The following is a 24,550-nucleotide window of genomic DNA, read 5'->3' as shown; positions in this document are numbered from 1 at the left end:
GATTCTTTGAGGAAATGCACATGGCTAGGCTATGGTTCATAACAAATTGCTGAAGAGCAATAGAGATTCTGTGCTAAAGTACTAGACAGGTAAATAAAGTACAAAATTGCTGAAAATAAATAGGCTAAAAGATATCAAACAGGCTGTAAAATTGTTTCGCATATAATAAGGGTTATGTCCAATTTTTTATTTATAAATATTTTTAGGTCCTATCCTATGTAATTTATGTATTAGGATTTAGGTAAGATTAAAAGGATTAATAAGATACAAATGAAAAATAAATTGAAAACATGCTTAACATTTTTTAACCGAAAATTACTAAAACTAAAACTGAAATAAATTAAAGATGATAAACGTGACAATCGCAAACCTACAGAATTAAAGTGAAACCTAAAAACATAAAAAAAATATTATTAAATACTATAATAGAAGGCTACATAATACTATAATAGCACATCAGTTGTAAACTTGCAGATATTTTATTTAGAGGAATGTGCTGAATTGTGTACTAACATGACCGTGTTAGATGTGTTATTCATCCCTTATAATAAGCAGATTTGAAGGTACTTTATTGGTATGACAAATATTCATACATCCATATTGTTTGAAGCTGAGCTGCAAGATGATATAACAATTCACATAAATGTTGATGGTATAAGGCTGAGGACTACATTACACACATTATCACACCTTCTTTTTTCAATTGCGTTAACTACTGAACTTAGAATGTCTTTTAGGAAAGATGTTTTAAAAGAAAGAGTACTGCAAACTGCTCAGTCGGGGGCTATTGATCATCCTATATTACAATGGATCACAAAAACAAAACCAGCAGAACTTGTGGAATGGGGGGAAAATGATAGAATCAAAATATGAAAAATTCTTTATTTTGCCTACATATTTCCGCACACAGGTCTTCATCTGGGCTATTAAAAAAATTGCAAATGGAGAAATTACGCATTTCAGCTGTTGTTCAGCTGAGGTCAGGTCAGTGTTGATTCAGTTCTGTTGTAAAGATCATCAATTATTAAATTAGTTCATTTCATATAAAGCAGTTCTGCAAAAAGTGATGTCATCATCCAGCTCAGTTCATTTCTCATTCAACAAAATCAGTACAGTCAGATCAATAATATTGTTGAATATTATCCCCAACTAAGCCAGAGACAACAGTGGCAAGGAACCCAAACTCAATCAGGTGACAGAATGGAGAATAGAAACTTTGGGCGAAACCAGGCTCAGAACAAAAGAACTGGCCAACGAAAAAACACGGTGTCATTATGATTCAGGCTGCATGACAAGTCAGAATTCAGATTGAGATGTGTAGCATTCAAATATTCATCCAGATCAGATTCATCACGCCGGTATGGAGCCAAAGATGGCCATGATCAATAGAGAAAAAGACTCTTTTTATGATAAATTATTAACCCATATTTTATACAAAAGAAAATATTAAGATACGTAAAAAATGACAAGATACATTTTAATATAGCCAACCTTCATTTCCACGGCATCTTTTTAGAAAATTTTTAGGTCAATATCACTGGGAATTGTAAGTTCAGTGCCAATAATCAAAAAAGAAAATGTGATTAGATTCTTTAAAAAGTTTCGGTACTGGATTTGTTATATCACCTCTTGTAATTGCATTCCTATTTTCAGTAATATGATATTTAATGGGACAAAAGGTTTCCAAATTCCTTTCACAAGGCCATTCCCCAACAAGTGTACCTTGTTGGTTTTGTAAAGTTGCACCAGAAAAGCCTGAATTCTAACAGGATGCTTCAGGATTTAGCATTAAGCTTTGTATTAAACCTGAAGTATTTTCAAATTACCATGCTTTCCACCCTCATATCCCCCTGAGATGAGAGATTTATATATATTTTTTTTGTCTGGAAAAAATCCTCAGATGAAGTAAAAATCGTAATTTTGTGTCATCGGAGGATTTTTTGCCCCCTTTTTTTTCAGGCTAAATACTACAGTTAGTAGTAGGGGGCTGTTCCGTATGTTTTCAACCCACCCATTGAAGGTGGGATCTCACTCACAGAATGTACACATATCAGCCATCTTTATTTGGAAGCTAAGCTATAGCAGGCTCTTATTCTATGGAGAAAGCTGAGTAGGTGTTACCATCCTCTGTTTCCCGGACATGTCCGGCCATCGATGTCTTTCTGTAGTCGCCATTCATTGTTTACATGCACACCTTTCAATCTAACTGAATTCATTCCATTGGTGAATCTGAATGTAGTGTTTACATGAACGCTAAACAAGTGATCGGTTGATGAGCGTTTTAACATTGCTAAGAAAATTCCCGCTCCTCCATGAGAGATACGAGACCGGTGTGACTCACAGGAGTCGCTCATCCTCAAGCCGTTCTCCCGCGGCCCTCAGTCTCATCCTGCTCGCCACAGTAAACATGATGAATGGCGACTGTAAAAAGCAAAAGCCGAATACCGGACATTTTGGGCGATCTCAAAAAACATTTTCGGTTAGACTCATTAAGGAGACTTACTAGTAGCCTAGACTTGTTGTTTAACTACTGCACTCTGTTATCGGTAGGCGTGGCTTCCTAGGGCAGCGAAGCAAGTGCATTCTGCCTGGGAGTTGTTGTCTTTCATTCACATAAGCCAAAAATACATTTTCTGGCTTTTCTCAGTCTAGAAAGCTCAACATTCAAAAATAATTTCACATTTCCTCTACATAAATGACGCATTTTAAATAAACATTTAACTTTCCAGAGGTGAAGTATCCCTTTAACAGTGGTTTAAGGAATACTCATGCTCGATTGCTTTGTACACAGCAGGGGGCGGCAGAGAATAAAATACAGCCAGGCAGTCAGCATTACAGCGAAATCCAGGACAAGAACCTCTATCTGCAGTCTGCACACTCAGACGTTTTTCTGACTGTGCAAAGTAAAGTATAAGGACCGTATCCACTTTTATTTGCAAACCAGTGGCCATAGTTTAGGAGCCATCTGAGCTTAGTAGCACCATAAATACACACTCCTCGCACATGGTCTCCAGTGCAACGTGATTCTCTTCTAAATAGGACCACTAGGCAGGCCAGACCATTTATTGCTGAATTTTTTTTTGTCTATTTGTCTGTCAACAAAAAAGTTTTCACAGAAAACTACATGTTCCAGTGTTTCATTCAATGTTTTGAAAGTTTAAATGAGTCTCTCTTTTTTTTTTGAGATGAGCACTAATGCCACAACTGTAGAGAAAATGCAGTTGCAGTGAAACCAGACAGATTATTTGATTTAACCATAAATACAAATAAAAGAAAGGGGAAAGCTTATAAAAGTAAATCAGTAACACTTTATAATTAACATGAACTTACAATGCAATATATTTTTAATGAATGCTGAAATTAACATTGACTAAGATTAGTAAACGCTAGAACTATTGTTTATTCTTAATTCATGTTAAAGGATTTAGTTAACCCAAAAACGAAATTGTTGTTCCAAACCTGTGCAATATAACAATATATGTTATATATGCAATATACGACAGGTCCTGCCAATATCCAGAAACTTCCCACAGCCACTGAAGAGAAGTGGATCAACATCCCACAGGCCAATATCAACAACCTTTTTTTTAGTCATTTAGCAGATGCTTTTATCCAAAGCGACTTACAACTGAGGACTAAATCAAGCGAGTCATTGTGAAGAGGCAAAAACTATGCAAGAAGTGCTCAAAATACAAAGTTCAGACATTGCTCGAAGTAGCATAAGCCAGATGAGCAAGGATTTAAAGGAAAAGGATTTTATTTATTTTTTTAGTCCGACCCCCTCGGACTAAATTCAGTCTGTACATCATATAAAGTGACTGTGTCTCTTCGGAAAATTTTGGTCTAAACCTCTCAAATCATACGGATTAGTTTTGTGATTTCATGTACTTTTTGAAGTATCACAGTGGTAGTTGCATAGCTGTCTATGGGGGGAAAGATTTTCATCAAAAAGATTTTCAGTTGTGTTACAAAGATTAATAAAAGTCTTACGGGTTTGGAATGACATGAGGGTGAGTAATTAATGAAAGAATTTTAATTTTAGGGTGAACTATCCCTTTAGGGCTTGGAAGATTAGAGGATAAGCAAACAATCATTTTTGATGCAGGAGAAATGGACAGGAATAAAGATCTGAGAGGCTTTGACAAGGGACAAATTGTAGAAGGTGAAGGGAGAGTATCTTTGAATCGGCAAGGTTTGTGGGTTGCTCCTGGTCAGCAGTGGTGAGAATTTACCAACAGTTCTCCAAGGAGGGACAAACCCACAAACTGGTGAGAGGGTGTGGGCACCTAAGGCTCATTGATGCACAAGGGCAATGAAGGCTATCCCGCCTGGTCCAAGTAAACAGAACGTATACTGTGTGAATTTTAAATGATGGTTATAAGAGGAATGTTCTAACAAACTTGGCTTGCAACCAATACCAGAAGTCACTTAAAAGTTCAGGGCACTTACAAGGCATGAATGAATAATGGAAAAAACTGTATCAATACTTGAAATCAGATAAAGATAATAACTCAATAGTCAAATCAGAAAAATTAACACTTATCCAAGAGTCCTTAATCAAATAGTCAATGCGTGAGAAGTATTGTCCGTATGCGTGCCGTGAATCCTTAGTCCTTGAGCCCAAAAAAATAATCAAAATGTACAGGAAAAGTAGTAATAATCCTCCAAACGTGGTGAAATAGCAAAAATACCAAAAAACCCAAGTCTTCTCTTGAACCTTTATGGGTAATTAATCCATAAACGAAAGGAGAAGGCCAAAAAACACCAATATGTTAAAACAGGATCACCTACCATGCATGTTGTCTTCAAGTTCAAGTCCAAGTTCAAGTCTTTATTTTTGCCAGAACGACCCACATCGCCTGGAATTCATTTTGGTGAAATTGCTCACACAAGAATACAACATAACATAACATACAATAAAAGCATAAAATCTAAACAGAGAGTCTTGCCAAAACCTGGCTCGGCCTTTTCTACTAAACAAGGAAGTCCTCTTCCAAGGTGCTCAGCTGTCCATTTTGCATACAAGTACATGCATTTAGCAGAGGCTTTTATCCAAACTTACAACTGTTACAACTTTTAAACTAAGCAAGTCATCGTGAAAAGGCAAAAACCCAATGCAAGATGTGCTCAAAAAACAAAGTTCAGACATTGCTCGGAGTAGCATAAGTCAGATAAGCAAGGATTTAAAGGAAAAGGATTTTATTTATTTTGTCCCGGACCGCCTCGGCTAAATTCATCTGAAGTGTCTCAGCTGAAGAAAATAACCAATTATTTATCAGCTTTAATATATCAGGCAAGTTTTCTCATTATATATATATATATATATATATATATATATATATATATATATATAATGAGAAAACTTGCCTGATATATATATATATATATATTAATGTTATTGTTATCAGCCCAATGAGAAAACTTGTCTGATATATTAAAAAAATAAAAGTTGGGGATTGTGCACCCACTGTGCAAAAAATGTGTACAAGGTGAACAAAAAATCCATCTGGAAGTGAAAATTAGGAGCAAGCTTTTTATTTAGCCAAAGGAAGTTCTTAAGCATTTACTTTCTGCTAATATCAGCAAAAATAGTCTAATGCTCAGGGGTGAGTTCATAAGAGATGCACCAGTTTTGCAATTCAGTACAAACCCTTTATTTTTAAACTAAACACCTAGAATAGCTTGAGCAAAATAGAAAGAAAACATTTAATGTTGATCATGGCAGCAGCTATTCATCAAATTATAGTTAAGCACATTTTCTGAGCGTTAAAGAGCTTAAGGGTGTCTGGATCGCTGGGGTCCCAGTAGAATAAGTGAGAACACAAGCCTTCAAAACCATAAGATGAGAAATTGCAAAATGCAAAATTTGTCTAGCTCTAATTTCTTTTGGGGTTGTGTTTATTTGCATGATTACCGTGAATCAGTTGTAAAAGCAACCTTGGCAGGCAGCACATGCAAATTCATTCTTGGTTGTTGCACACAGGTTGCACTCAGCATAAAGTTTGCCATTTTTTGATGATGTATCTATCTATCTCAAACTTTATCTATCTTTAACTTGATCTAAGGACATGGACGATCCAGTGATTCTGTAATTGAGTTTAAAACTTTTGCTCAGAGAGATTTTTTGTCAGCAATGATCAAGTGTGCTCCCTTACTTTTCAATATTTTTTTTAACAACTGGGAAAATGTATTTGTACTTTGCTCTAATGAAATTCACATTTTGTCTCATGTTAATGACATGTCTCATTAACAATGGAACAGTTCACCTAAAAGAGTACTGGCATCAAACCCTAAAGCTATTGTTGGCAAAGAATCACAATTCATTTGGGTTAATAACTATAAAGAAATTTACATCACAATAAAAAGTGAATTTTCAAAGTATATCTCATACTCAAAGTAAGTTTATTTGGATTTTCCAAAAATCAAAGTATATATTTTCACCAATGCAAATGTCTTAACAGTATAAAAATAAGATAATTTTACTGCAGTTTTGGACGCTTTTCTAAAAGTATCTCTTCTAAACATTCCATAAGAACAGGATCCACTTTTGGATCTACTTTATTAGCAAACCAGTGGCCATAATTTAGGAGCCATCTGAGCTCAGCAGCACCATAAATACACACCGCTCGCACATGGTCTCCAGTGCACGGTGGGTAAAGATTCTCTTCTAAATAGGACCACTTCACTAGGCGAGTTTTACTGATCAATTCTGAGATCTCAGGATCAGATCTTGGCACCTCTCCGGGTACTCCAGGCACACGAACCAGAGTCGCCCAGAAATGTTCGTCAGGTGAGTATGTGTCCTCGGACCAAGCCAAGAAATCCCTGGCTAGGAAACTCGATTGAACAAAAACCACAAATTCCCTTGAGAGAGTAAAGTATGCACTGCCCACAAACATTTCAATGTTGTGAGGTGGTGAAGATTTCTTATCAGAAGTGGTAACAGGCGTTTCATAGTACTCAGATTTGTTATTTTTCAGGATATGATGGACACTCCAGCGCCATTCCTTTCCTTCAGGCCGCTTGCTCTCCACCATGTTCCTGCCTTTCAGCTCCTTCAGATCCGACACCAGCTCAGCGTTTGTCCGCAGTGGAAAGTCCTGCCCACACAGGTTGATGACATACTTCCACTTTACCACCGAATCTAGCAGGTCAGACAGACAATTCAGGTCCGCTTTGAGTCGTGAAATGCCTGCATACTGCACCCTTTCCAGTTTAGAGGCAATGAAGACATTGGGGATGCAGCGAGCCAGACCTTTCATTGCTGAAATAAAGTCAGCTGAGGACTTCAGATCATAATGTATGCAATATATGTTATGCGGCATATATATGGCCCTGAGTATCCGCTCCACAAGAGCTGCATCCTGGTGTACAACCAAAGAGTAAGCAAGAGGAAATTCACGCTCAAATTCAGTGCCTTGAATCGCTTCATAGCCCTGTGATGCAAACTGATCACACCAACCAGAGGTGGCATCAGCGATAGTCTGGTCAGTTGCTGATACGTAGTTTTTTTGCTTGCGAATGGCTAAAGTTTTCCCCACTTCCACTGGTTCCATTTCATATATTGCTGTGCAATTAATGCCATATTGTACTGTCAGCCGTTGCCTCTCAGAAACTCTAGTTTTCTCTCCTCCGCCTTTATTTACTCTTAAAAAAGTAAAAGTAAAAAAACATGTAATAAGTGCCAGTGTTAAAAAGATAAATATGGCAGTTCTCAGTTTGAGGTGAAGCCCAAAACTTCTCATTCTGTAGAGAGAAATGAAAGCCCATGTTAGTAAAATTCATGCAACTGTAACCGATAAATTTGATGTTGTGTATGCTATTTGAAGTGTGGCCATAATGCTTTGAGTAGATGAAACTTGCTCAGCACTGGAAATATCTTCTGAGTGAACATGACCTTGAGTTTGGTGAGCATGAGCAGTGCAACCTAATGCCATAAAGTAGAATAAAAAATAGCTTAAACTTCAAGTCTTCAAATTCAGCCCATTCTCACCCCCAAGGCGTCACTTAACTGACGCCTTGGGAAGCATTTGGACATGCTTCAATATCTGACGCTTTAGGCGCCCTTTAGCGTCAGTTAGATGACGCCCTAGGATCGCGTGTACACTACCCCCACCCCACACCTAAACCTAACCGCGCCCTCTAACAGACGCTTTCCTTTGGTGTCAGTTAGATGACGCCGTAGGATCGCGTCATGTAAGTGACGCTAAAGGCCGCCTAAAACGTCAAATATTGAAGCATGGTCAAAGGTGACGCCTTGGGGTGAGAATGCGTTGTCAAATTTATATCCAGTTAAATGGATTTACATGCACGCCTTTTATTATTTTGGTGACCCACTCGACTAGGTTACGTTGTTCCTGTCCAGCTTTTAGTCCGTTATTGCAGTGTTTCCCAACCCTGTTCCTGGCGGCACACCAACACTGCGTGTATTCTTTGTCTCCCTTATCAAACACACCTGATTCAACCCATCAGCTCATAATCAGGTGGGTTAATGAGCTGATGGGTTGAATCGGGTGTGTTTGATTAGGGAGACAAAGAAAACACGAAGTGTTGGTGTGCCGCCAGCAACAGGGTTGGGAAACACTGCCCGGTTATTGGACTGTGTTTGTAACTTTTGTCACAGAAGATATAGGCTACCTTGTCAGGTAACGCTTGTAGTTAGTTAGGAGTTAACATGTTTTTCACTTTAAAATAATGGGCCACATCATTAGTAGTTCCTGCAGGATAACAAGGTAACGCTTAAGTAGTTAGTGAGGAATTAACATGTTTTTCACAAATGATACAAGTGATTTAATTTTATATTTTACACATACTGTACAGGTTCTGTGAGGCACTAACATTCTAACAAACACTGTAATCTGGAAGATGTGGTTTTGCGCTTATCGTAACATAAATGCAGCCAATTTCTTCATTAAAGATGCTAATTGTTTTTGACAAGTGAACATCAATGTTTATATTCATGTCCTAAAGAGAATTCCTCCTCAGGCAGCTACTGTAACATAAAGTTATAGGTCTTTGGAGTCTGAGATATATGTGACTGACATTCAGTAGAGCTCATATTAGTGAACTAATCCAATCATGAGAGTGTCAGCATCACTTCCTAATTATTTAAGGTTTATTTTTAAAAACTGTCATTATTAGTATTATTTTATGTTTAAGTTTTAAATAAACAGAGAACACGCGTCCATCCTGGCAAGAGTAGTGGTCACAATCTCAACCTAGCTAATGTATTTGGGGGGATATATAAACTTCATAAACTGGTTTCCACAAAGAACCCATTTGAGGCGCATGCTTCTGAAATGTTATGACCATGTTAAGAGTAAAACCCCCACAATTGTTCACTTTTTAGACATGTTACTTTTGTGATTAGTAATTAATTGGTTATTATTTCTTAGTTCACAAGTAGTTCTCAATGAGGATATATTTCTTTAGTAATAATCAAATACCTACCAAGGAACTACCTTTGTACTAAATTACCTACTTAATGCTTAGTTAATATTGCTTCCATATTAGTTATTAGTATTAACTTCGGTGTTAATGCAGTACTACCTTACTTCCTGCATAGCTACTTGTTAACTACGGACCATTATTTTAAAGTGTTACCATAAATTGTTATAATGAACGAGTGTTTTATTATTTAATGTTAAGTCGTTTTTAGGCTACCACACATTCTTTTATCCTCAGTCAGAGCTTGTTAGAATTCATACTCTTTCCAGTGCTGTTTTACAATGTGTCAGTTAGCTACTCAGTTTCAGTTTAGGTCAGTGTCGTTGCATCTCACAGAAATGAAACGACATCGTTTCCCAAGACTTATGTCCCTATGACTTTGCTTTTTCGGCGGAATCCTTAGAACAAATAGGCCTAATTAGTAACCATTATGACAGGACATTTGTGAACTTTGAAATGAAACAGTTCTTGGGCAACACTGGTGACGTCTCACAACAAGTCCACAAGAACACAAGAAGGCATATCGAGAAACGTCTATTTAGTTCAATTGGTAGCAATGTAAACGGAATGGCGACTGTCAGTACGTCCGTAAATATCTGCCTCTGATGTTCCAAGGAAGAATGATAGTCGTACAGGAACGACATGAGGTGAGTAGGCTATAGCGTTGAGCCTACTGACAGCGCGCACATCACGTTCTAAGTGACACAGTCCAACTTTAGTAGTTTCATGTGATGTGACTTCACTTAACTCGTTGAAGCATAGGCTAATTATATTATATAAATGTACATAAATTGCATTTATAAACGTGAGATATCAACAATCTCACGTTTATAAATGCAATTGGACATAAAATAGAAAGCCAAGTAAATTTGAATATTATTTTGGCTTTTTAAATTTTTTTTGCATGAATGTAGCTATTTATAAATGCTGTAGCTATGAATGTATGTATCTATTTATAAATGCTTAATAGTACATTTCTTTAGCCATGAAACGTTATACATTATAGAAATATATTTTAAAATTAGTGAAACTTACTATGCAGTTACATCGACGTCCTCCGCAAACATGGAAGGGAGATATGGAGCTGAAGTATGGTAATTGGTAAAATAATAATAACAACAATAATAATAATAAAAATAAAATGTTAATTCCCCATCGACAGATGACAAACTTAACAAAGGATTTACATAGATCCGAGATAGTGCAGCCCAGAGAAAAGTGTAGGTGCTGGCATGTTGCTGACAATGACACACTGCTTCCCTATTTTAAATCTATTTTAAACACACCCCGATAACAAACATCAATACATTTCCGAACGATGAGATACACCGAGTTCAGAAAAGTCCATTGCCATACATGAAGATATGACATTATAAGAAACAACATTTTGATAGGCTTAGGCTACGTTTTGCCCAAAGATAGGCGTTTAGAAGATAGTATTATCTATAGTCTGCATACAGCCTAAACTGGGAAATATAATCCACCCAATGAAGTATTTTGCAATAACTCACCGCATTCGTAAGAACTCTAGCAGGAAAGCTATCAAATGACTATCACACATTATGACGGAGTTGTATGAGAAAACAAAAATGATGATGTTTCAAGAGTTTATGGCATACTTGATTGACTGTACGTGACAAAACGTGGGGGGATAGACACGTGTCTTGTCTTTCTAAACAGTTTCAGTGTTGACTTTTTGTTGACTTTTTTTTAATGTTGTTGATGTATTAGCCTACTTTACATCTAATGGCAGTGGTAGTGTATTTGGATTTGTCAAACCCATTAGATGTTAAATGTAACATTTTATGGGCCAAATGGTAGCCTATAAATAATATCAATTTACATAATAAATAAAAGGGATGAATAACATGTAACTACATGTACATGATAAATGTTTTATCCATGCTTTTCAACTTGGAACTTGCAATCCATGTAAAATTCAAAATTGAATTAATGTAGCAATTTGTACAAATAGAGAAATGTGTGTGAATACAGATGTTTTAAATGTTTTCTTTTGAATGAGTGTAGGCCTATCATAATTTGGGCATGCGACAAAGAAGATGTGATTCATTATTTAAAATTAGTTATTTAAAATTATTTTAAATGAATTATATTTGATTCATTTGGATTTTGAGACTTTCTTTCTTTCTTTTCTCAAAATCCAGACTTTCTGGTTTTGAGACTTTCTAGTCTCAAAATCCAAATCATTAAATGAGATCGACTTAAGACAATAATTCAATTAATGTGCGTCACCTGATCCACACATGCACATCTTCTTTGTTGCATGCTCAAATTATGATACACAGAAAACATTTGTATTCACACAAACTTCTCTATTTGTACAAATTGCTACACATTCATCCAATTTTGAATTTTGCACACAGGCATGGATGAAACATTTTTGCAACATGTATTAAGTTCATTGATAATTGTGCTGGCACGTGTTAATCATTTCATTCAGTATAATATTCTGACTATATTAGACCAACTTCATCCTCATTGTTAGTTGTGTTTTTGTTGAGCACACACTCACACTCACAGGGAGCAAGATTAATGTCTGGTATTCGTGTATACCTGAGCCACACACACACACACACACACACACACACACACACACACGCACACACACACACACACACACACACACACACACACAATGCTGTTCCATTTTCTAAGTTTGTGGAGAAATGAAAGTTGCAGGCTTGCCAAAGTGGCTTCCTGCTTATTTCCGTTTTCATTCGTCAGATAGAGCTGTGTTATGAAAACAATCTGGTAAATGAAAACATAATGCTGCATCTTTTCTGTATATCTGTCTGCTGTAGTACCTTTATTCCTTTGGGGGAATGTCATCAGATATTTAATCATTGATTGAGAACCGGCTAAACAAACAAAATAATTTATGTACAGTACTTAATATGACAATCTCACATACAATGTCTTTGTCAAAATCATGTTCAATGCTGATTTTTGGATTAGACGAGAACAGTATTGTTATTCCATGTGAATATGTCCATGTGAATATATCAAATATATCAATATAACAAACTACCATGTGTATGTTTGGGGTCTCTCAACCTTCCCCGCCTCTTGTCTTGTCTATAGGGGAACTTGTCTTTTCATTTCTACTGTCAAATCTGATGGCATAATGTACAAAAAGAGCCATCAACTGGTCTTGCATTTTTATTTGATAGCACATGCTTTACATAATTATCACATTGGCTTGCATGACATTGATTTTAGTTTTGATGTCACTTTTAACTTGATTATTCTTGGGCCAAATTTTGATGTCAATTTACGCCATCTGGTGGCTAAACAAAATACTGCCGGATCAAACGAAAAATCTTTTCCAAGTAAACAACTTAAAAATATAAAAAAATAAAACAAAATGATATATATATACTGTAACTTGTTATAATATTTTACAGATTTTAAAATATAATAAAATAAAACAATATATATTAATTTGCTAACTCTACACTGTAAAAAAATATTTTCAAGATTTGTTATCACATTTTTTTCTTTTGTCAAATCAACTTAAATAATTTATTTAGTTCAGAATAACTTATTATTTTGAGTTTCTTATGATTAAATCATTATTAACTCACTTTTTCCAGTTCAATCAACTTAAAATTTTAAGGCAACCAGGTTACTTACTTTTTTAAGTTAAACCAACAATATTTTTTTTACAGTAATTATTTTAACTCTAATTAACTAATTAATTTATTAACTCTAACATTATTTCACTAAATAAATCAATATTATGAAGCTGCAGACTCGGAGCCTGCATCTACAGTCCCCCACCGAGAGTCCCGCATTCTCAGACCCCTCATTTTTCGAACACAGCGCCTCCTGCTGTTCAAAAGATCGAATAACACCCGCACACAGAGTACAGTGCACTCTTATCCAAATGCAATTAAAAACAATAGGATGCAATATTACGGTCTTCAAATAAATTATCCAATAAATATTTGCGTTCCCTGCTTAATGCAGGTGCCAAAAAAACTCATTGTTACTGATGGAAGGGATACAATTACAGATTGAACTATCTTCTGAAAAATAGTCTATGTGATATTTTATTGCTACAATGTTTGGTTTTTTTTTTATATATATTTTTTTTTATTCAAAATTCAAATTCCACTTTTTCTTTCAGTTCAACCTATAATGGTCTAATTAACATTACCATGCTAACATAACACAATCTGTTTTTTGATATTTTGAATGCGAAGCAAAATAAATCAGAATAGACAAAACACCAATAATAAACAATTCAGTAGGCTACTTTATTTAATGATCACCTAAACATCATCTTACTGTAAAGAAAAAAGGAAGAACAAACTGTGTTCGTGACTTTACTTTTCGTCTTTAATTGCATTAAAAAAAACTCATTTATAAGTCGCTTTGCATAATCATAAAATGATATGTTGCTGGAATCGGAAGGGGCAACTCCATCGATGTATGGTGTACTGGATACGATATCGCACATGTCTTATGATCTTTCAAAAAGAAAGAAAAAAATTCAAATTCATGTTGCACTGCTCTGACTGTAGAAGTGTCCCTTGAGATGTTTTTGAACTTTGGACAACTTTGTGGGTTTGAGATATATGGGGGCACAAAATAGGCAGTAAAAATAACTGCAGCATTTATGACATATAAAAAAGTAGAGGTTAAAGGCTAACGTTAGCTATCAAAATATTTTCGGGGTAAAGAGGGCGAAGAAACATAACGGCTCAAATCTTGTTACAAACTACCTTTACAAATATTAAATGGACTATTCTTATGTTGTATCGATTAGCTAAATTAGTTTTATTAAAAAATAAATCAAACGAGCTATTACGATTCTCTAAATAAAATTGAAGACAGCCTACTCACGTTTTGGCTTAAGTTCTGTTTATCTGATACAATTTGATAGGAGGCGCTGACTCCAAAAACGAGGGGTCTGAGAATGCGGGACTCTGGGTGCAGGGGGACTGTAGATGCAGGTCTCCGAGTCTGCAGCTTCATACTACTCAAATAAATAGATGTTTGCCACTTTTTTGTAGTTGAGCAGTCATTTTTTATATATAGAAAACAACATACGTTGGTTTCTCTCCATTTCTCTTTTGTCTTGTGCACGTTCTGTGAATGTACCTAGAAATAATACAAAAAGACACTGAACAATTAAAACAAAATACCAAAATAAAGCCTTTATTGTAGGAACTGCAGCAAATGGTTACATAATGCCAGCAGTAGGTTTACTCACAAACAGAACAAAATGTACAACATCAAAAATTAAATTAAAATCACAGAAAAAAAATATTTATATTAACATATTTGAATGTAAAAGCAGGTCTAATGTGTTTGTTGGAAAGCTTGTTTCTTTGGACAAGGGCTGATGAGTCATCTTGGTGTCACTTTCTCTTTTGGAAATCCCGTATGAGGGCATCAAGCTAAAGTCATTGAAACAAGTTAGTCATGTGGAGAAATACTCAATATATTCTCATATTCTCAGCTTATGCAAAAAAAAAAAAAAAAAAAAAATTAAATAAATAAATAAATAAAATCAAGCCAAAACAAGAGCTATATACCCACCAGTATTGTCTTCAGAATGTTTCTTCCCTGGGGTCTCAGATAGCTGCATTTTCCTTCCTCACAGAGTTTAATTTCCTCTGAAACCTGATTTTAAAGTCAAATAGACGGCAAAGTGATGGCTTAAAGTTCATCAAAATATATCTTTGCTTAAACAAAGGCTAATAAACATATAAAGACAGTGCTTCCACACAAACACTAAATCCCATCAGGGTAAGACACGTGACAAATAACGTAAAATAATGCAATAAACATTCATTGGTAACACTTTACAATAAGGTTTCATTATTTTTAACTTATTATGAACTAATAATGAACTGCACATCTAGCCTTTATTAATCTTTGTTCATGTTAATTTCAACATTTAGCCTACTAATGCGTTTAAAATTATTGAAACGTTTTATTTATTAACATTAGCTTACTGTGAACTATCATGAACAAACAATCAACAGCATAGTTTTTATTAACCAACGTTAACAAAGATTAACAATACTGTAACAAATGTATTGCTCGGTTATTTCATGTTATATAACCTTATTGTAAATTCTTACCCATTAATTAACAATTTTTTCCTGTATTTTCCTGTGATGCATAAGAGAAAATAACCACAATAATTCATTGTAAAAATAAATGTTGATTAAAAATAAATAAATGATGTAGATCTTTCTAACTAGCACTTTTTATTTAAAAAAAGTAAAAACATTTTACAGTAAAAAAATGTAAATGTCATTTTTTAACAAAATGTATTTTAATTAATTAACTAAAACATTAAAATTGTTGCCCCCTTTTAAATCTAACTCTAATAGTATATGAAAAAGCAACTGACAACATGATAACCAATCCGTCAACTAATTGTTTTTCATTAGAAAAAAAGAAGAATTTGACATTGTGTGGCACATCACAACATCACAAGTCCATGCTTTTCTAACGGTCTTGTACTTTCTTAAGTAATATTCACACACCTCTGATGTATCGTAAATGTCTATCTCTCTCTTTCCTCCAGGGTACCAGCCATGAGACCAGTGCTGAGAGCTGGCGAACTGGGCACTTAAACACAGCAACATCCCCATCAGTACAAGCAGCCTGCAGATGTGCACCATAACTGAGGGAAGAGGGCAGATTTATCACACAAAAAGAGAGTGAGCAATGACTGCACTGACACATTTAACAGTCAATAACAAAATCTTCAATCACAACTGAACAAATTTAAACACTGTTCTTACCTTTTATCTGTTGGCACGTCTTCTCTTGAAGTGTCTTCTCTAGTAGTTGTGGTCTTGGTGAACTTGATATGGTCTGCTTTCCCTCGAGTGAACGGTTCTCTTCAATCAAAGAGCTTCTGAGATAAGCCTACAACTCATTGTCTGGAATCTTCCTCCTCCTCTTCCTCACAATTTATGTTCCACACCAGATCTCCACCCACCGCCCGTCTAAAAACACACTCTGACCTCCCTAGCTCTCACACACTTTGCTCATTGTGGTTCCATTGGGAGGAGAGCATGTGGAAGATGAGCTCAATATGCCAATTATCATCTTCAAACACTGTTGACCCCAGCGTCCCCTATCTCACCGAAAAATATTAAACACACATCAATGTACACATGAGTTACGCCCAGAAACATTATGCAACTACATCACACCTGCGTAAATTTGACACTATCCAGCAGTAAAAAAACAACAACAACAAAAAACAGTGTCACGACCAATGCAGAAGTGCTAATTAAAGAAAAGAGAGAAAAATGTCTAAGGAAATTATTCTATTTGTTTTATATTTTAATTTATCGAATACTGTGTAGGTATATTAATTTAGGATTTAACTTGGAAAGGAATTGACTCTATTCATTTTATTATATATATATATATATATATATATATATATATATATATATATATACAAAGATCGTGCGAAAATAAAGTGGGAAAAAACATTAAAGGAGTAGTTCACTTTTGAAAAAAACTTTTGCTGATAATTTACTCCCCCCATGTCACCCAAGATGTCCACGTTTTTCTTTTTTCAGTCGAAAAGAAATTAAGGTTTTTAATGAAAACCTTCCAGGATTTTCTCCATATAATGCACTTCATTGGGAACCAAACGGTTCAAGGTCCAAATGAGAGTTTCAGTGCAGCTTCAAAGGGCTTTAAAGGATTAGTTCACTTTTTAAAAAACTTTTGCTGTTAATTTACTCACCCCCAATTCATCCAAGATGTCCATGTCTTTCTTTCTTCAGTCGAAAAGAAATTAAGGTTTTTGATGATAACAATGTCGGATTTTTCTGATGAATGAGTCTTTTGTCGAGTCATTTCGTTTGTTGAATGGACGAAATGACTCGGAAAAAAAAGATTCGTTCATTTTGATGAACTAGTTCGATCAGGAGAGTCACAAACGCGCAGGGCAAACAGAGCAAGGCGAGCATTTGTGCTTATAAAACTTCAACTTTTTTATTTATTTTTTAAATGATTGATCGTTTCACTAGATAAGACCGTTATTCATCGTCTGGTGTCGTTTAAAGCCAATTGAAGCTGCACTGAAACTGTTATTTTGACCTGGGACCATTTGGTACCCAATAAAGTCTGTTATATGGAGAAAAATCCTAGAATGTTTACATCAGAAACCTTAAAATTTGTTAAGTAAATTATCAGCAAAAGTTTTTTTTAAAAGTTTGGGGTCGGTAAGATTTTTGAATTGGTCTCTTATGCTCACCAAAACTGCAATGATTTGTTAAAAAATAAAAACTGAAATATGAAATATTTTTCCAATAAAAAAATAAAAAATAAAATCTTTTAACATATTTCAAAATGTAAGTTATTTCTGCGATCGCTAAGCTGAATTTTCAGGATCGTTACTCCAGTCTTCAGTGTCACATGATCCTTCAGAAATCATTGCATGCTGATTTGGTGCTCAAGAAATATTTCTGATTATTATCAATGTTGAAAGCAATTGAAATCCTGATACATGTTTTTCCATGTTATTTTATACATGTCTTTACTGTGTTTTAATCAATTGAATGCATCATTACTAGTGTTACTGTTCCTACAAAAAACAACAATCCTATAACAATTTAACTTACTGACCCCAAATGTTTTAACAATCTCAAGCAAAAGAGGCTAGTCAGTGCCATCAGCTGTCTAAATTGGATCATATTCTGTGAATTATTTTTTTTTCACACACATTAACTCCAGTGACCCCAATATCAAACATTCTAGATGAGCACGTTTCATTAAATGAGTCAACGTCTAAATAATTTCCTCTAAGCTGTAAAAAGTGTCCACCGTGACCTCACATCCGTCGTTTGTGACCCCTGACCCTACCCTGGCCCACAGAAAAAACACTGTGCAAACACTCCAGCCAGACCGCAGTGTTAATTACAGAGGAGGTCTCTCTCGAGGGGATCGGAAAAGAGAATTTGACGGAACCCGGACGACTGACTCATCACAGTTTCAAGTCCTGATTGAGTTCCTGTCACACAATGTTTAAACACGCACAGGGGTCCGCTCGGATAATCCATCTACATCCCAGGTTTGACACCAGGTCTTATGGGTCAGGAAGGATGGAAGCCAAGGTGACACCAGGTGACGTGACTCACTCCCTGAATTTAGCCTCTTTCCATGCTCAGGGATTCAAGATATTACCAATGCAGTTTATAACAGATGCGTATACCAATTCAAAGATTGAAAAACACTCTTAATATCAGTGTTGAAAATACTGCTTAATATATTAGTGTAAACACAACAGTGATAACTTTCAAATCATAAAAGAATGTATTTTTTTATACATTATAAAATCATTTTGCATGCAAAAGCTTAAACTATCACTGTAGATCAATTTAACGTGTCCTTACTGAATGAAAAAAATATTGTTTATATATATATATATATATATATAAAATCACACTGAATATATACACACAGCAGATAAAATCTCAAGCACTTTTATTAGGTTTGAACAGTATCTTGTTTAGAAAGGCCGTTTGGCATTATATAATTATATATAATTTGCATCATATATATAATTATATATACATATATATTCAAATTTAACAAAACACTAGAAAAAAAAAACCGATGCAAATTAAAAAATAAGCTTGTAAGACAATAATAATACCGAATTAAAAGCGGGGGAAAAAAAACATCTAATACATTTCAAAATGGTCCCAGTACAGTTTAATATACAAGTATCTTAAAAAAAAGTGAGAAAGATAAAAAAATAAAAGCAAGGCAACAGATAGGAATTAATTATAAATAACCTTACATTATGTACAGAGGGGTGCAAAAAAAAGAGGAAAGAAATATCAGAACGGGGAACGTTTTAGGATTCATGGAACGTAAACAGGCTGTGGTTTAAATTTTAGAATTGATCCAATCGAAGACAGAAAAGTTTCAGATAAAATCCTCAAAATAGGGTTTTTGGAGAGCAGAATCCTTTATTTTTCAGTCGTTCTCCTCATTCTTTCATTCTCTTATATGAGCAGGCCGTTTCAATGTCACATTCAACAGGAGAATGAAGTGAGCCTCTAGACACATGGCTTCCCTTCTCGACCAGAAGATCTAGATTGCTCTCCATACATTAAGAGCTTAAGTTTTGAGGGATTTCAACCTGAAGTCTGGAGCTTCTCCAGGAGGAAAAAAAAAATGCATGAAAAACTGACACACCAAAAACACAGTAACAGTTTGGGTTCCATTACAGATTATCATACGCCATATGGGCCACAACGTCCGTCTGCGGGACTGGGAGAACAAGGGCTACAAAAGAGCTGGCGGGAATATGCTTGAAGCTACAGGAACGTGATGAGGCACTTTCCCACCTCTGAAGAAGGATCCTGCCCCTGAGAGGCTGCTATTGGCACAGTGTCTCATGTGGAAAAGGTTAGTGTGACTTTAAACAAAAACGCAACAGTCGACTCGCACAATACTCAAGCAAATCCATCAGCATTACATGGAATATCAAGCCCGTAAGAAGCTGTACTAGAGATCCATAATTCTTTAATCCGTAACGTCGTGGATCTGAAATAACAAAAACAGTTTCCATCGAGATCCCTGGTTATATGCAATGACTGATGGGCGTGTGATTTAGAGCGACACCCATTGGGCTTACATACATTTAGGAGCTAAAACATACATTTCATATAACTTACGTTTCCTGACACAAGGAAGTGAGGAACGAGGACTTTGCCTACATAAAACATTCGCTGGAAAATGACTTTCTTTCCACTGACAATCAGCTTTAATCACATAACTAGTTCAAATGACCTAAATGTAAAGACAATCATCCTACACTGACCTTATTTATATCATCTACCTGTTCTTTTTGAAAGAAGTTGAAATGACTCAAAAGTAACGTGTATCGATCTAACTGGCTCAGTGGAGCTGGAAAGGGCTCAATGACTTCTGCACAACGACCGAAGTCCTTTACATGGGCAGGAACAGATGATCAGGTGATCATGTGTCATTTCTTCTAGAACTTTCTGGATTAAATTTGCACCAATATCTTGCAAGTAGACGGCCCGGCGGGATCGTTTAACTTTGAAAGAAGGAAAAGTAACTGCCTGTACCTTACGAACCCTTATTGTCAAGTAGAGTTGTTAAGGCCAATCAACCCTCTATGTCAGTGTTTCCCAACCCTGTTCCTGGCGTGTATTCTTTGTCTCCCTTATCAAACACACCTGACTCAACCCATCAGCTCATAATCAGGTGGGTTAATGAGCTGATGGGTTGAATCGGGTGTGTTTGATTAGGGAGACAAAGAAAACACGCAGTGTTGGTGTGCCACCAGGAACAGGGTTGGGAAACGCTTCTCTATGTTACAATCGCAAACACAGAAGGTGCTTTTAGAAAAGAGGATTTTTGGGGATGTATTGAATATAACTTCAAGGCAAAGTAGGGATAAAAATGATGTGAAGAGTCTGATCTAAACACTCAGGGTTTAGATTTCTGTCTTTTAAAGTTTCCTTTATCTTCCTCTACAAGGCAGAACACAAGTCGGGTCTGGCACGCAAGATAAACAAAATTGACACCACAAAGACACACTTGACAGTCTAAACATCTTACAAATCTAAGGGATGTCTTAGATACGCCCCCCAAAAAAGGTTCCTGTTAAACACTCAGAATGTTATCCGTCACTCCAGTGAACCCAATCAAAAAGCACAATGGAGTATTTTCTGCGAACGCATGCGTTTACAGTGGCTCTGCGATTGGTCGAATTTGCCGCATTGTGCGTTATGTAGCTACAAGCAACAGCAAAGTGGGATTGAGCTGCCATTCAAATTGCATTCAGTCACTCAACTGCAGAGAAAAATGAATTTTCTTGTAAAAACACCCAGTGAAAAAAAAGCACCCTCATCTTGCAACCGCTCTTTCACGTCTGTCTCTATAGCGCCATCTTAAAATATTCATGTATGCATTTATATACCAGTAAACTATAATAAGGTCACTCTAAAAACCGCAACAGAACGGCTTCTAAAACCAAAAACAGACAAACAAAACCAAAAAAAAAAATATATATTTACACTAAGAGAAATGGGTAAGGGCCTTATTAACAAGAGCAATATTACAAAATATTCAAGAAGGCATCTCTAATGGTGTTTTCTTTGTTTGTTTGTTTTCTTTCCAACTTCGGCAACCAACGTGTTCTCGTGCTTGCCGGCCAAAGGATTTTTTTGATTCCCTTTTGCTTTGCGCTGGCAGTCCGTCTCATTGAGCTCTTTACGTGAAAGTGTGGACGGGAGTGCATGACTGGGAAAGTCTGTCTGATTTTCTGCAGGTGGGTGTGGCTTTACTTAAAGTTGGCGTAGTCAGAGAAGGCATCAATGTATTCCTGGACCACTTTGTAGCAGAACTCATACTGCTCCTGTGGAGAAAAGCAGGGAAATATGAATTGAGAGGGACTTGAAGGGCCAGTTGTTCAAAACATTTAATCTGGATCAAAATGATCCGGATTTGGAAATCCCATTTTTTCCTATCCAGGATCAGGTAATCAGTCTTGCTTTTATGCCGGTTTTTCAAAGCAACATTGGACTGGATCACCCTGATCCAGACACACAGTTTTTAAGATTACCAAATCCGGATTACCAGTGCTCTGGGACAACATATCACAATGTGGGCTACCAGCTATGTACTATAAGGAACAGGTAGAAGAGCCAACATGGGGTCACTGTAAGTGTTTCTTATTTTGAGACAAAACACAAATGGGGACAAGATAATTTTTATTTTATTTTTACTTTACTATACTGAATAACTTAATTGTTAGCCTATGTCTACTTTATCAGTGTTACAACGGTTACACAAGTCAAGTGCAAAATATAAATAAAAGTATATACACTAAATGATACAAATGTATTATTAGACCAATTTTAAAATTTTACTACATTTTCTTCCTGAAATCCACCCTGTTGGGATCAGGATAATCCTATTTTTTTGGATCAAAGTTATCCAAATCCCACTGACAAGTTTTGAACAACACAAACTGAAGGTTTGATCCAGATTAAAACTAGGATTGGATTCCCTGATCTAATCTGATTTCAGATTCCTTCTTTCCCTTTTGAACAACCCATTTTCAAGATTTGATCCAATCCGATAACCAAAATGCGATCAGCTTACCTTTGAACAACTGGCCCGAGATGTTTGGATTAAAAGAATTAAAAGCAAAACCAGACAAAAAAAAGGGTGTAGGAACTATCTAAAAAAAAGATTATCAGCATAGACCATGAATATTAATTAGGTGCTGTAATATTAGACCAATAGTCAGCTTGCAGTCCATTGGTGACGCAAACGGTTGGCTGAGGCTTCTGTTCGATCTTAATTAAAAATATTTAAAATAACAAAACTAAAAATAATAATTATAAAAGTGACAGTAAAAAACACAATTTGAGTGTTTCCCCAAATAGTAAAGCACTAGTTTTTATGCCACTGATAAAAAAAAAAAAAATTTGCTCAACTGCACTTTATTATATTCAACAGGTCAACACCTGCAGCGTGAGCAGTGTGTTTTCTCACCAGTGTCTGCACCATGTGTGGTCTCTGTAGTCTTAAACTCTTCACTGTCTGAAAAACGTCCAGAATGCCCTCAGCCTTCACCCGCTCCAGGACCGTGCTCAGAGCACAGAATGTCCCTGTGCGCCCTGCGCCGGCACTGTTAACACACAAAATCACAAAAATCAATTACACACAGCTCTGTGGACATCAATGAGTCCCTTTCTTTTGGAACAGTCTTCCTAACATTGTCCGGGAAGCAGACACACTCTGTCAGTTCAAATCTAGATAAAAACACACCTCTTTGACCTAGCACACAAGTAACACTACACATTATAGACTTCTACGATTCAATGTTAGGATGCATAGATTAGATCAGCCGGTACTGGAACAATTCCCATAAATCCTGATGTACTTGTTACATCATAAGCAGGACGGCGTCAACGCTAACATTAGTCTCTCTGTTTATCTCAAGGTTTACCGCAGTCTGCCGGATCCAGGCCGTATCCGGATCTGATGAAGGATCTGCACCTGGACACGACGACAACGCAGACCTGAAGTGTCAACTAGTCTCTCCCTTGTGAAGACCTCCTTCCCTTTACCTCTATACAGATAAAACGTTGTCGGGATAATTCTGGTTTATGTGGCTATGCGGAAGTTTTTTTATTTATACCTTTATTTAACCAGGAAATCCCATTGAGATTCAGAATTCTTTTACAAGAGAGACCTGGCCATGGTAGCAGCCAAATCATGGATCATCCGAAATCATGGAAGTGATATAAAAATTCTGTAATATAAATTTTTAAAGGCTTGTACCTTGGAACCTATTTTATGGTTTGCATTCTTGAGACACCAGGTTCTTTTATTGAGGGTTTTCTGTAATAATGGTGTCATGTTAAGTTAAAAACTAATGATCGTTGCGACGGAAGTTAATCAATCAAAACGTACTTAAGCTGGACAATAACTTTATTTTAGAGCTGCTGTAAAGCCAGAACAATCTCTGTTACTTTAATTTCCTATTATCACTGTAAAGCTGCTTTGAAACAATCTATATTGTTAAAAGCGCTATATAAATGAAGGTAAATTGACTTTCTTTAATTGCCTGACCCTGAAATCCCACTGGACAACAGCAGGCTCCATCTCGGTTTCATCATTACCCGACGCTTTGGATAGGTTTTTGTTTAGTCATACTTAGCGCCCATGGATGCCTTCCAGCATTACAAAACCACTAAACCTTACTTGAGCTGCCAAACCAGTGAGACCTGTTAAAGTTGGCATTCATGACTAACCAAATGGTCCTGTATCCATGCTAGAAAAATTATGGTTAGGTTGAATGACTATAATGTAATAAGCCGAGTAGTGTACTGCTGCAACAACCACAAATCATGCATTAAATTAAACTTATTTTCTTGTTTTTGTATTATGGGTTCCTTTTTTGGAGAACACAAGGACCACACAAATGTTTTTTCTCCAAGTTAAATTTAGATTGCCATTAGAAAGAAAGAAAGACTTTTATTTAGCAAAGCTGTATTTAATTGATCAAAAGTGTCAGTAAAGACATTTATAATAATAC

At 36.0% G+C, this 24,550-nt stretch overlaps 3 protein-coding genes and 1 long non-coding RNA gene across 6 annotated transcripts in view; 1 reads left to right on the top strand and 3 right to left on the bottom strand.

Annotated features, from left to right (window-relative positions):
• Window positions 1-6,383: 6,383 nt before the first annotated feature.
• LOC120490741 (beta-1,3-galactosyl-O-glycosyl-glycoprotein beta-1,6-N-acetylglucosaminyltransferase 4) lies at window positions 6,384-11,054 on the bottom strand. Of its 2 annotated transcripts, none has more exons than XM_039688133.2 (2): window positions 10,959-11,054; window positions 6,384-7,746 (listed from the first exon to the last, which is right to left on the bottom strand). In XM_039688133.2, exons 1-2 carry the CDS (start codon window positions 11,006-11,008, stop codon window positions 6,480-6,482), a joined length of 1,317 nt encoding a protein of 438 aa, XP_039544067.2. In that variant the 5' UTR covers window positions 11,009-11,054; the 3' UTR covers window positions 6,384-6,479. The 2 variants fall into 2 exon arrangements, with proteins under 2 accessions (XP_039544067.2, XP_088980012.1); XM_089123886.1 differs by lacking the exon at window positions 10,959-11,054 and adding an exon at window positions 10,483-10,845.
• Window positions 9,769-24,397, top strand: LOC120490743 (uncharacterized). The gene is made up of 4 exons (XR_016147823.1): window positions 9,769-10,094; window positions 16,016-16,151; window positions 19,697-21,769; window positions 23,453-24,397. It is a non-coding gene; the product is annotated as an uncharacterized LOC120490743 (long non-coding RNA).
• Window positions 14,611-16,564, bottom strand: gnrh2 (gonadotropin-releasing hormone 2). Its single transcript, XM_039688135.2, has 4 exons — window positions 16,236-16,564; window positions 15,975-16,114; window positions 15,016-15,099; window positions 14,611-14,873 (listed from the first exon to the last, which is right to left on the bottom strand). Exons 2-4 carry the CDS (start codon window positions 16,110-16,112, stop codon window positions 14,835-14,837), a joined length of 261 nt encoding a protein of 86 aa, XP_039544069.1. The 5' UTR covers window positions 16,113-16,114; window positions 16,236-16,564; the 3' UTR covers window positions 14,611-14,834.
• Window positions 18,926-24,550, bottom strand: part of ptpra (protein tyrosine phosphatase receptor type A) — a 34,692-nt gene continuing 29,067 nt past the window's right edge. For both annotated transcript variants that reach the window (XM_039688132.2, XM_089123885.1), the window contains 2 exons: window positions 23,002-23,137; window positions 18,926-21,856 (listed from right to left, as the gene is read on the bottom strand). In XM_039688132.2, coding sequence (XP_039544066.2) covers window positions 21,782-21,856; window positions 23,002-23,137 — 211 coding nt within the window. In that variant the 3' untranslated portion in view covers window positions 18,926-21,781. The remainder of the gene's footprint in view (window positions 21,857-23,001; window positions 23,138-24,550) is intronic.

Source organism: Pimephales promelas, chromosome 19 (assembly GCF_988280905.1).
Source record: "Pimephales promelas chromosome 19, fPimPro1.hap1.1, whole genome shotgun sequence".
Taxonomy (NCBI): domain Eukaryota; kingdom Metazoa; phylum Chordata; class Actinopteri; order Cypriniformes; family Leuciscidae; genus Pimephales; species Pimephales promelas.
The sequence above is the reverse complement of the archived record's forward strand: the minus strand, read 5'-3'. Positions and strand labels throughout refer to the sequence as shown.

Coding starts and splice junctions, on each gene's coding strand:
- gnrh2 (XM_039688135.2), bottom strand. CDS start 16,112: ATGGTGCACATCTGCAGGCTGCTTGTACTGATGGGGATGTTGCTGTGT. Junction 15,100..15,974: donor ACATTTACGATACATCAGAG/GTGTGTGAATAT, acceptor CTTTAAAATCAG/GTTTCAGAGGAAATTAAACT. Junction 14,874..15,015: donor ACATTCTGAAGACAATACTG/GTGGGTATATAG, acceptor CAATGACTTTAG/CTTGATGCCCTCATACGGGA.
- LOC120490741 (XM_039688133.2), bottom strand. CDS start 11,008: ATGTGTGATAGTCATTTGATAGCTTTCCTGCTAGAGTTCTTACGAATG. Junction 7,747..10,958: donor CTAGAGTTCTTACGAATGCG/GTGAGTTATTGC, acceptor TTCTCTCTACAG/AATGAGAAGTTTTGGGCTTC.